The 12,492-nt window shown below is 46.4% G+C and overlaps 1 protein-coding gene across 1 annotated transcript in view; it reads right to left on the reverse strand.

The window, feature by feature from the left end:
- HMMR (hyaluronan mediated motility receptor) overlaps positions 1-12,492 on the reverse strand; it is a 142,770-nt gene that overhangs the window by 104,198 nt on the left and 26,080 nt on the right. Inside the window, exon 5 of the mRNA XM_082252649.1 lies at positions 419-607. Coding sequence (XP_082108775.1) covers positions 419-607 — 189 coding nt within the window. The remainder of the gene's footprint in view (positions 1-418; positions 608-12,492) is intronic.

The following is a 12,492-nucleotide window of genomic DNA, read 5'->3' on the forward strand; positions in this document are numbered from 1 at the left end:
TGAGTGGCGCTCAGTTGCAGAAAAAATGTGTTGGACTTTTACAATCGGTAAATGAACAGAATTAGGAGATCCAACACAATCAGTTGTTTTCAGGTTTCCAAGCAGTAACTGTGAAAGTCTGAGCAGCTCTGGATAATTGTCCTAACTAACTTAGATAATGAGCTAGAGTAAGTATAGTCAAACAACTGTATTGATAGGGACATGTACACTCGGTTTCCATTCTGCCTACTCAAGATCTGAGGTTTAAATAAATAAAAGTATGTAATCCAACCCAAGCACAGTGCAAAGCCAACTACTGTACCTAATAAACACCATCAATAGTATGTGGAATACTCAAAGGTAGAATGAACTCAAACTGAAGTGTCAAAATGGCTACCAAGCCTCTTAGTTCCAACTGCAATTGAACAATTAAACTCACCTTAGCTTTTAGGAGGTCATTAGCTTTACTCAAGTCAGCCATTTGTCTCTCTAAAGATGCAATGTTTGCACTGAGTGAAGTCTTCTCTCTCGTAGCATTTACTAGTTTTAGCTCAGTCTTCTTGAACTCTTCTTCCAAAGCTTGAAGTTTCTTGTCTTGCTCTGCACGTTCTTTTAAAAGGCCACGAATCTAAAAAAACAAAAACAAAAAAAGAAAAAAAAGCTATATATAATATAATATATACATACACACACACACACACACACACACACACACACACACACAGTGGGTACGGAAAGTATTCACACCCCCTTAAATTTTGCACTCTTTGTTATATTGCAGCCATTTGCTAAAATCATTTAAGTTTATTCTTCTTCCTCATGAATGTACACATAGCACCCCATACTGACAGAAAAACACAGAATTGTTGACATTGTTGCAGATTTATTAAAAAAGAAACTGAAATATCACATGGTCCTAAGTATTCAGACCCTTTGCTGTGACACTCATATTTAACTCAGGTGCTTTCCATTTCTTCTGATCATCCTTGAGATGGTTCTACACCTTCATTTGACTCCAGCTGTGTTTGATTATACTGATTGGACTTGATTAGGAAAGCCACACACCTGTCTATACAAGACCTTCCAGATCACAATGCATGTCAGAGCAAATGAGAATCATGAGGTCAAACAAACTGCCTGAAGAGCTCAGACACAGAATTGTGGCAATGCACAGATCTGGCCAAGGTTACAAAAAGATTTCTGCTGCACTTAAGGTTCCTAAGAGCACAGTGGCCTCCATAATCCTCAAATGGAAAACGTTTGGGACGACCAGAACCCTTCCTAGAGCTGGCCGTCCGGCCAAACTGAGCCATCGGTGGAAAAGAGCCTTGGTGAGAAAGGTAAAGAAGAACCCAAAGATCACTGTGGCTGAGCTCCAGAGATGCAGTCAGGAGATGGGAGAAAGTTGTAGAAAGTCAACCATCACTGCAGCCCTCCACCAGTCGGGGCTTTATGGCAGAGTGGCCCGACGGAAGCCTCTCCTCAGTGTAAGACACATGAAAGCCCGCATGGAGTTTGCTAAAAAACACCTGAAAGACTCCAAGATGGTGAGAAATAAGATTCTCTGGTCTGATGAGACCAAAATAGAACTTTTTGGCCTTAATTCTAAGCGGTATGTGTGGAGAAAACTAGGCACTGCTCATCACCTGTCCAATACAGTCCCAACAGTGAAGCATGGTGGTGGCAGCATCATGCTGGGGGGGTGTTTTTCAGCTGCAGGGACAGGACGACTGGTTGCAATCGAGGGAAAGATGAATGCGGCCAAGTACAGGGATATCCTGGACAAAAACCTTCTCCAGAGTGCTCTGGGCCTCAGACTGGGCCTCAGGTTTACCTTCCAACAAGACAATGACCCTAAGCACACAGCTAAAATAACGAAGGAGTGGCTTCACAACAACTCCGTGACTGTTCTTGAATGGCCCAGCCAGAGCCCTGACTTAAACCCAATTGAGCATCTCTGGAGAGACCTAAAAATGGCTGTCCACCAACGTTTACCATCCAACCTGACAGAACTGGAGAGGATCTGCAAGGAGGAATGGCAGAGGATCCCCAAATCCAGGTGTGAAAGACTTGTTGCATCTTTCCCAAAAAGACTCCTGGCTGTATTAGATCAAAAGGGGGCTTCTACTAAATACTAAGCAAAGGGTCTGAATACTTAGGACCATGTGATATTTCAGTTTTTCTTTTTTAATAAATCTGCAACAATGTCAACAATTCTGTGTTTTTCTGTCAGTATGGGGTGCTATGTGTACATTCATGAGGAAGAAGAATGAACTTAAATGATTTTAGCAAATGGCTGCAATATAACAAAGAGTGAAAAATTTAAGGGGGTCTGAATACTTTCCGTACCGTGTGTGTGTATATATATATATATATATATATATATATATGTATATGTGTGTATATATATATATATATATATATATATATATATATATATATATATATATATATATATATATATATATATATATATATATATATATATATATATATATATATATATATATATATATATATATATATAGAACCATATGGAATCCTAAAGCAAAAAAGCTGGATTTTTGTTTTGACTTACCGTAAAATCCATTTCTCTGATGCTCGTTGGACAAAGCTTCAGATCTTCACAACCGTTGGGTTATACTGCCCCTGACAGGAGTAGGACACTAGGCAGAGGAAAGGTCTTGCTACGCCCATAGGCAGTCCCCAAAGGGGAATACGCCCTCTCTAAGCTATAGGCACTCAGTTTAGTTACAAGCAGTGTCAGAAGAATTACAACTCCACAAAGGGGTGGGTGCTGTGTCCATCAATGAACATCAGAGAAATGGATTTTACGGTAAGTCAAAAAATGGATTTTTGTAAAATCTTACCGTAAAATCCTTTTCTCTTAGCTCATCGACAGACGTAGTCCTCGGTGATACACCACCTTCGGGTTATGTTACCTCCGCAGGAGCAGGACTAGACAGGAAATTAAAAAGCTCTGGCCACACCCTAGGGGCAGTCCCAGAGGGTATATCCTCTCTCTCTCTGCCTCAGCAAATCAGTTATGTGAAAAAGCAGTGCTTAGAGAATTTAACCCAACCCAACTCCAAAACAGAGGGGCGGGGACTACGTCTGTCGATGAGCTAAGAGAAAAGGATTTTACGGTAAGATTTTACAAAAATCCATTTTTCTCTAGCGCTCATCGACAGACGTAGTCCTCGGTGATACACCACCTTCGGGACGTCCCAGAGCAGTATCACAACTGAGGGGTGGGAAAATGGAAATCAAATCCCAATCTAGAAGGCCCAACCGGTGCCAACTAGAAGTTTACAATGCTCATCCTTAATGATGAGACTCAACAAAAAAATTTTTCAAACAGAAAAAAACCCTCGAGGTAGACCACCGGTCTCCTCAAATTGCGGCCTGCAAAACCTTGCGGCCAAATGAGGCATCCGCCGATGCCGTCACATCAATTTTATAGAATTTAGTAAAGGTATGTACCGACGACCAAGTGGCCGCCTTACATACCTGGACCACTGACGCCTGATGGCGAAAGGCCCAGGAAGTACTGAGCGCTCGAGTGGAGTGCGCCCTAACAGGGAACGGAGGACTCTGACCCTTAATAGAATAAGCCTGTACCACCGTTTGTCTAATCCATTTGGCAATGGTCGCGGCAGATGCAGGCAAACCCTTTCTGGGGCCATCCGTGATCACAAAAAGTGAATCCGTCTTACGGAATGATTCCGTAGCTTTCAGGTATACCCTGATTGCCCGAACCACATCCAAGGAATGCAACGCATGTTCCCGATGATGCTTGGGCTGAGGACACAAGGAAGGTAGTACAATATCTTCATTCAGATGAAAATCTGAAACCACCTTAGGAAGAAAAGATGGCTTAGGATGAAGTACTACCTTATCCCTATGAATCACTAGGTATGGGGACTGGCATGATAATGCAGCCAGTTCTGACACCCTGCGAGCAGAAGTAATAGCCACCAAGAAGACCACCTTCTGGGATAAAGTAAGCAAGGGAATCTCCCTGATGTTTTCAAAGGGAGGTTTCTGTAGAACCGACAAAACCAAATTAAGATCCCAGGGCGGTAAGGGCGCGCGGACTGGAGGAGCCAGGTGCCGCACCCCCTGGATGAAATTCCGCACCAAGGATTTGGTAGCTAAAGGTTTCTGAAAGAAGATTGCTAATGCTGAAACTTGACCCTTGATGGTGCTCAAGGCTAGCTTCTGCTCAACCCCTTGTTGCAAAAAGGCCAATATTCGAGACACCGAATAGGTACGTGGAGGAAATCCTAAAGATTCGCACCACGCAATATAAGTCTTCCATGTGTGATAATAGACTTTGCTGGAAGTCGCTTTCCTTGCTTTAATAAGGGTAGGAATGACTGAAGCTGACAAACCTCTGTCCTTCAGTACTTGGGTCTCAATGGCCAGGCCATTAAAACCAGCGACTGTAAAGCACGAAGGTAAATAGGTCCTTGAGACTACAGAGACTCCCTGAGACGAAGTTCCCACGGAACGTCTGCGACTAACATATTCAAGTCGGCCAGGCCGGCTTGAAGAGGCCAGCCTAGAATTTCTAGGACCACTGGCGCTGATTGGATCTGAACCAGGCGTCCCTAGAGCTATCTGGCCCCGACCATCCGAGAAAGTCTGGTCGTTTTCTGTTCCCACACATTTATCAGATACCTGATAGTTATCAGGAAAGGTGATCTTTTCTGGTTGAACCTCAGGAACCGAAGTCACTCGACTAGAGGCTACTTGGCCTATCTGGTCAATCAGATCCGATTCCTGTGAGGTATCGGGACTGATCTTAGGAAAAGGTAAAGGAAAAGATCTATACAGGGAACGGTAACTACCGCTTCCTGTACTTAAATGTTGGAAGGGAAGAATCGCACCGGTAGTAGTGGTTGATGCTCGATCTAATGTCCTGAATACCGGTGAAAACGTCCCCCCACCCTGAAATCGGGTGGGGGCGCACCTTCAGGCTGTGTACTCCTTTACTCCGGGTTTGGCTGGGTTGGTCCTCTGCTTGTCCGACCAGCCCTCTTGAACCCTTCTGGAGGAGTCTTGCCTTTCCCGGAAGTACCAGCCGGGCGCCCTTTATGGGCGGTAAAGAAAGGTCCTCGCTTGTTGCGAGGTTCCTTAGCTTTTGCAGCCTGTGGCAAAAAAGTACTCTTGCCCCCGGTGGCATCCTTAATGATTTCATCTAGGTTGGCTCCAAATAGACGATTCCCCTGGAAAGGGAGATTGGTCAAAGTCTTTTTGGAACCTAGGTCAGCTGACCAGCATTTTAACCACAGCACACGTCTGAGGATCACTGCTAACTTAGATGCATGCCCTAACAAGGGAGTAGTGTCCAAGGCTGCGTCACAGATAAACCGTAGCCCTTGTATGATCTGTTCTATCAAATCAGATGTCTCCTGGGGAATATCTTTCCCCCTAAGATCTTGGCGTACCATTTTCGCCCATTCTGTAAGTGTCTGGGAAACTAGACCAATAACAATTACTGGTCTAAATGCTGACCCTATCAGAGAAAAGATAGTGCGGGACTCCGCTTCTATCTTTCGATCCACCGGATCCTTAAAGGACGAAGTGTCCTCCACTGGAATAACCGTGGCTTTATTCAGCCTGGAAATAGGCGGATCCACGACTGGTGGTACCGTCCATTTCTTAATGATGGATTCCTCAAACGGATAGCGTCTAGCAATACGCTTGGAAATAGTAAAGGTACGTTTAGAATGTTCCCATTCTCCTTTAATCTGATTTCCAAAACATTTAGGTACAGGAAAAGCCTTCGCCGTCTTGATGGGCTTATTAGTCCCAAAAGGCCTTTCTGTTTCAGTTGCCTCTGCCGGTAAAGCCTCAAGTTTTAAGGTTTCTTGCACTGCCACAACTAGTGCGTCCACCAATGCTTCTTCCTGAATTATAGCAGGAGAAGAAGCGTCCTCCTCACTGTCTGAGGGGGCTTTACCTGGGATAGCAGCCCTTGCAGAGGAACCTGCAACTGCAGTGACCATCTCTGAATCAGAGTCAGAGGTGTCAGATAGTATAGGGGTAGGCGGGGGTCGCTTCCTTGACCCCCGTCCCTGACAGGCCGCCTCCACCCGAGCCACCATAGACTCCAAAATTGCTGTAAATGACTCTATACTCTGTACACCGGCGGGTCCCGAGGCCCCCTCGAGGGAAACAGGTGGGGGAATCTGTGTGGCAGGGTCCATAATAACTCCAGTTACTTCCTGGATGATATAATTCAAAGTAAAGAAAAAACTTTTTTTTTTTTTTTTTTGACCCTCAGCGCCACAAAAAAAAAACCCCTTAGTGTTACCTGCTAGGGATCCCTATCGATCGAGAGAGAGAGAGATAGACCCCCAGGCTCACCACTTGATGTTCAGAGTTGAACTGCAACAGCTTACAGCGCTGTCTTAGACAAACAGGAAGTCTTTTGGCTGGCTGCCCAGGAAGAAAGGAGGCGGCTCCGCCCCTCTGTACGCCTTCCGGCGCCTCCCCCAAGCTCCACGAGGTGTAGAATCACCTAAAACATGGCCGCCCCCATGCTGGAGACACGAGGCTACGCCAAAATGGCGGCTCGTGCGATCCAGCAAAAAAAATGGCGGCGGCCTGTGCTGACTAGCGGTGTGCTGCAGGCACACAACACTCTCTCTGCATGGGGATATGGCGTGGTTGGCGGTGCCGGCCCTGGCGGACCGCATGGCCATTCGGGAGGCCTGCTATTAGCTGGAGATCTGACTTGGAAGGCAGTCTACATGTCCATGGCTTCTGACTGGTAGGTAGCTTATACTTAACCCATAAGATTCCCAGAATGCCACAGATTACATCTTTAAAAACATGTATACAATAGATTGTTAGCTCCCAAACCAAGCCTCCTGGCTTTTTGCACACATAAAATCACACTCAAAGTAGGAGGATTTGTGACATGTTATAGGATAGAAAGAACTCTTTCTTACCATACAGAGAGGGGCCCGCGTTCACCACAAAACCCGTCAGGGAAAAAGGGGGAACATACTACTCACCATACCGGAACCAGGCGGGCACCAACTCCTGACAGTACCCCTCTCCACCGGGGCGGGAGGGCTGTCGACCGATACGGACGCCGTGACTCATGGTCTTTGGCGTTTCAGCGAGACGTTTAACTCGCGGGTTCAGTCCTTTTAATGGGACTTTGTCGCGGCCGACCCAGCGCGGAGCTATGGCCTGCACGCGCTCGTAGGCTGAACTGGGGTGACCACCGGATCTCAACATCCAGCCCGTCGCCCAGTTCAGCTTTCTTGCTTGAAGATCTCACAGGAACACTGGAGAAAAAAAGCTGTCCAAAAATCCTTTTAGAAAAAAATTCTTGCCAGGACCTAAGATCCCAGCAAGGTATCTAGGTCCTTACTCCTAACTAGACAGAAAATAACTGATTTGCTGAGGCAGAGAGAGAGAGGATATACCCTCTGGGACTGCCCCTAGGGTGTGGCCAGAGCTTTTTAATTTCCTGTCTAGTCCTGCTCCTGCGGAGGTAACATAACCCGAAGGTGGTGTATCACCGAGGACTACGTCTGTCGATGAGCGCTAGAGAAAATCCCATTTTCTCTTGTTTGTTGACTGAGACAGCTTCAGATCTTCATAACCGTTGGGACGTCCCAAAGCAGTATTAAAACATGAGGGGTGGGAAGCAAAAAAAATTACCAAGGCTAAACAGTAGCCAACCAGACAACAGGAGCTCAACCAAAACAACTGGAGCCCACCTGAAAAAAAAAAAAAAAAACCAATACACCCTCAAAGATGATCAGGTCCTCTCAACAGCCTAAAAACCTTGCGGCCAAAAGAAGCATCCGCAGATGCCAACACATCCACTTTATAAAACTTTGTGAAAGTGTGCACCAAGGACCAAGTGGCTGCCTTGCAAACCTGCATCACCGACGCCGGATGACGGAAAGCCAAGGAGGCACTAAGCGCCCGAGTAGTGTGCGCCTTGACAGGGAAAGGAGGAACCTGACCCTTCATGGAATAGGCCTGAATCACTGTCTGATCCACAAAAGACAGGGGTAAAGAACCACCTTATCTCTGGATCACCAGGTAAGGTGAACGACAGGATAACACCACCAGTTCCGACAACCTGCGCTACAAAAAAGGCCACCGTCTGGGACAGCTTAAGCAGAGGAATCTCCCTAAGATTCTTAAAGGGAGGCTTCTGGAGGACCGAAAGCACCAAATTGAGATTCCCAAGACGGCAACGGAGCCCGCACTGGAGGAGCTAAATGTCAGACACCCTGAAGAAAGATAAGCACCAGGGAGCGTGTGGCCAAAGGTCATTGGAAGAAGGCCAAATCAGACACCTGGCCCTTTATGGTACTCAAGGCCAATTTCTGTTCAACCCCCCATTGAAGGAAGGTCAAGAGCTGAGCCACCAAGAAGGAGCGAGGATGAACTCCAAGAGACTCACACCGCGCAATGTATATCTTCCACGTACGATGATAGATCCCTCCTAGAAGTAGATTTCCTAGCTTTTAACAGTGTAGGAATTACCAACTCAGATAAACCTCTATCCTTCAGCACCTGGCATTCAAGCCAGCGACTAAAGCAGGATGGAAGATGGGTCCTTGAGACAGCAGATCTTCTGAGAGGAAGCTTCCATGGAACGTCGGCGACCAGATCGGCATACCAAGCCTGGCGAGACCAGTTCGAAGCAACTAAAATGACCAGAATCCCTTCCGCCTCGATCCTGTGTAGAAATCAGATGATACTGACCCCACGGGGCCACCCAGCACGTCTGTGGCGTCCTCCAGAGGATCCCTTGACTGAGCAAAAAACCTCTGCACCTTTCTGTTAAGCCGAAAAGGCCAACAGATCCACCTCGGCGGTGCCCCACCAGAGACACAGCTGTTTAAACACTTCCAGATGAAGGGACCACTCCCCTTGGTCCAACACCTGCTGACTGAGGTAGTCTGCCTGCCAGTTTTTCACCCCAGGAAAGTGTACAATGGAGAGGGCTGGAACAAACCGCTCTGCCCACCTTAGAATGCCAGATACCTCCAGAGCCACCAGGACACTTGTGCCCCCCTGGTGATTGACATAAGCTACGGCCGTGGCACTGTCCAATTGAATGTGCACTGGACAACCCTGAAAACAATCCGTCCAATGGTCCAGACACAGTCTGATGGGTTGGAGTTCCAAGACATCGATCGGTAGTTTAGACTCGTCCAGATCCCCTAAACAGAATTCTTGCCGAGGACACATCCCCAGCCAGACAGGCTGGCATCCGTGGTGACCACAGTCCAGTACAAGGGGAGGCAGGATTTGCCCAGCCGAAGCGCCAGAGAATGAAGCCACCATATTAAGGACTCCTTCATTCCCTGACTAAGCCGGATAAGACTAAGCCGGATAGGATTGTCCAGAGACTGCGGAGTCTTGTCCCATTTGGCCAGAATCTCCCTTTGCAGGGACCTCTAGAGCTGTGCAAAATGGAACCGCCAAAAAAAAAAAAAAAAAAAAAAGTAGGCACCATCAGGCCCAGCACCAGTATGAAAGTCCAGTGGGATGACCATCTGCTGGAGAGCAGGAGACGAATTGCAGCCTGCAATTTCTGGAACAAATAAGTAAAGAAAAAGATGCGCTGCTACAGTAAAACCTCCCACACCTACAAAATGAAGGCAGCATTTACCAGAACAAGTACTCAAAAACTTGTATAATCAAAATATTTGAAAGGGGGGGGGGGGTGCGTGCTGTTCAGGTGTAGATCGGCAGATAATATATAAAGGCTCTATGCGCAAATTGACAGATGGTGATACCCGCCAACTTAACTTCTGATGAAAACAATATAATCAAATCTTCCCAGGTATTAAACTCAAAAAGCCCATATATAGATAATAGATAATTGTTCACAAAAGAAAAAAAAAAAAAAAAAAAGTGTTCATCCATTCAATAGTCAATTTGTCAAATTCTTCAGCCATAAAACTAAAAACGTGAATATGTAAAAACAAAATGTGCTCAAAAGATCTTAAAGTCCACTTAAATTCAAAAAATTCTCTTGGATCTCTCCTTAAAAATTAAAAGTCAGTGTTTGAGGAATATTTCTACTCCCTTCGCTCAATAATGACTTGGAAATTTGAGTCAGTATTTGAGTAAAAATATTAATCCAATCACTCAATGATGACTCTCAAAATATTATCCCCAGGTATGTGAAAAAACAAAAAAAAAGTGTGATTTTTAGAGTATATATTATATCTACTGTGACAATATTACACTGACAACCAACATAAAACACGTGCATTTGAAAAAGAAAAAAACAAAAAACCCTGAAAACGTTCAAAGTCTGAACCTTCACCCCTTGACTTAGCAGGTCCTGTACCGCCCCAAACAGACCCTGTAAATGGTCGGGTTTGGGGACAAGCAAAAGGAAACAACCTTGCAGAGGGACCAGAACGAAACTCGATCTCGTAGCTGGATCGAATGACTATGGACCCACTTGTCTTGCACTAGGGAAATCCACAGGTCTGGAACCCAGCAAAGACATACCCCCCCCACCCCCGATACAGGTGAGGGTGCACCTTCATGCTGAAGGAGCCTTGTCTGTGGGTCTGGAGAAGCCCGCTCCCAATGTAACGAAACTGCGACCCACACTGCTTGTAGGCTTCCATCAGAATATCGCTTCCTCCAGTCTGAACATAGATATCAGATACTGTAGCCGGCATATAAAACTAGCCGAGAAAAAAAAAAAAACAGCGAATATATACACCACACAGGAGGACATTTCCCCCCCCCCCCCTCCTGATCAGATTACCCCACCAGGTCAGGTGTCTGATTAAATTATCCTATGCAGATTAAATTGTGTACAGAAATATAATTAACCTGAACTAATTACCTAGCCATCTGGACAGAAACAATATGTGAATGGGAATGCAGACCCCAGACAATGTTACCTTAATTAACGCAGCACTGCAACAAGGCTAAAACAAAGTGCAATACACATTATCCCAAGTAAAACACAGAACCCACAGTAGACAATAGGTGAGTAAATCAGCATAATCAACAATGTGTGAAAGACAGGTGGTTGAGCTGATATTAGCATCTGCTATGAGTGACTGTGTGAAGCAGTTTTATTGGCAATAGGCAGCTAGGCCTTTAACATAGTCCTAGGCCTCGAGTCCCAGAGTCTTCATATAATCCTTGAGAGCTATTGTTGATAAATATTACTGACCCATTTGAGTAATCCAAACCATATTCTCAGGGTCTATTAAGTCCATAATTTTCTTGGTTACCCTGTGCCCATAAAAGACACAGGGTGACTTACACATAAGAGGGGCCTAGGTAGCCGAGAGGGATTTCTTAACCTAAGGTAGGCTGGGTTCCACAGGCCCCCAAACCGAAGTGACTCCCGTCACACTCGGCATGCCAGACAAGGTTAGTTTGGATCCTCCAGGAGGCCCTGAAAGGCTTTGAGCCCTTGTCCGTGGACCCTGAGGGATGAAAAAAAAAAAAAAAAAAAAAAAAAATGTATGAGCTGGAAAGGAAGGCCCACATCTACGACGACGTTCCTTGCCCTTCGTAGCCTGTGGAAGAAAGGTACTCTTCGCCCCTGTGAGACCTTTTATAATGTCATCAAGGGTAGCTCCAAACAGACGATCTCCTTGAAAGGGAAGATTAGTCAAGGCCTTTTTTAGAAGTCTGGTCCGCAGACCAGCATTTGAGCCAAAAGACACACCGAAGGACCACTACCAAAACTGAGAGCCGAGCCACTAGGGGAGCCGCAGCCAAAGAGGAAATACAGAAACTGTAACCCCTGGACCAGCTTGTCAGCCAGCTAAGCAAAGGTAGCAGGGAACTGTCCCCCCCCCCCCCCTTCCCAGGTCAGGTCATGGTGTAAAAGCTTGGCCCACTCGGTTAGAGTTTGCAACACCAGGGCAATGGTGAATAGTGACCTCAGTGCCGAACCAGCCACAGTCTAGATATTGCAGGCCACAGCCTCCGCCTTCCTGCCAGCCAGATCCTTAAAAGCCGGGGACTCTTCAACCAGAATCATGGTTGCCTTGTTCAACCTGGAAACCGGAGGGTCCACCACCAGTGAAACAGTCCACTTCTTCATTAAGGACTCCTCCTAGGGGTAAGTCCTAGTAAAGCGCTTAGGGACCCCTCGGGGACACTTTGGTCTTCCCCACTCTTTAGAGACAGTTCTGTCAAAATAGGCGGGGAAAGGAAACCTTGCCACTCCGGATGGTTTGCGAGTGCCAAAGGGAACCTGAGCCTTCGTCGCATCTGCATCCTCATCTTCAAGGTCTCTTGCACAGATACAATCAGTGCTTCCACCAGTGCCTTTTCGTGCGCGGTTGCAGACGTGGAGGAATCATCCTCACTATCAGAAGATTCCGGGTGTGTTGCAGTCCCAGCAAGGTGACCCACATCCGGATGAGATTCAGGATCTGATGACAGATGAGGCGGGGGGGGGGCGCTTTTTGGTAGCCCATAGACCACCTCCAACCAGGACACAAAGGACTCCAGGACCGTCGTCCGTGCATC

The sequence above is a fragment of the Pelophylax lessonae genome, assembly GCF_965119305.1.
Source record: "Pelophylax lessonae genome assembly, chromosome: 4".
In the NCBI taxonomy this organism is placed as follows: domain Eukaryota; kingdom Metazoa; phylum Chordata; class Amphibia; order Anura; family Ranidae; genus Pelophylax; species Pelophylax lessonae.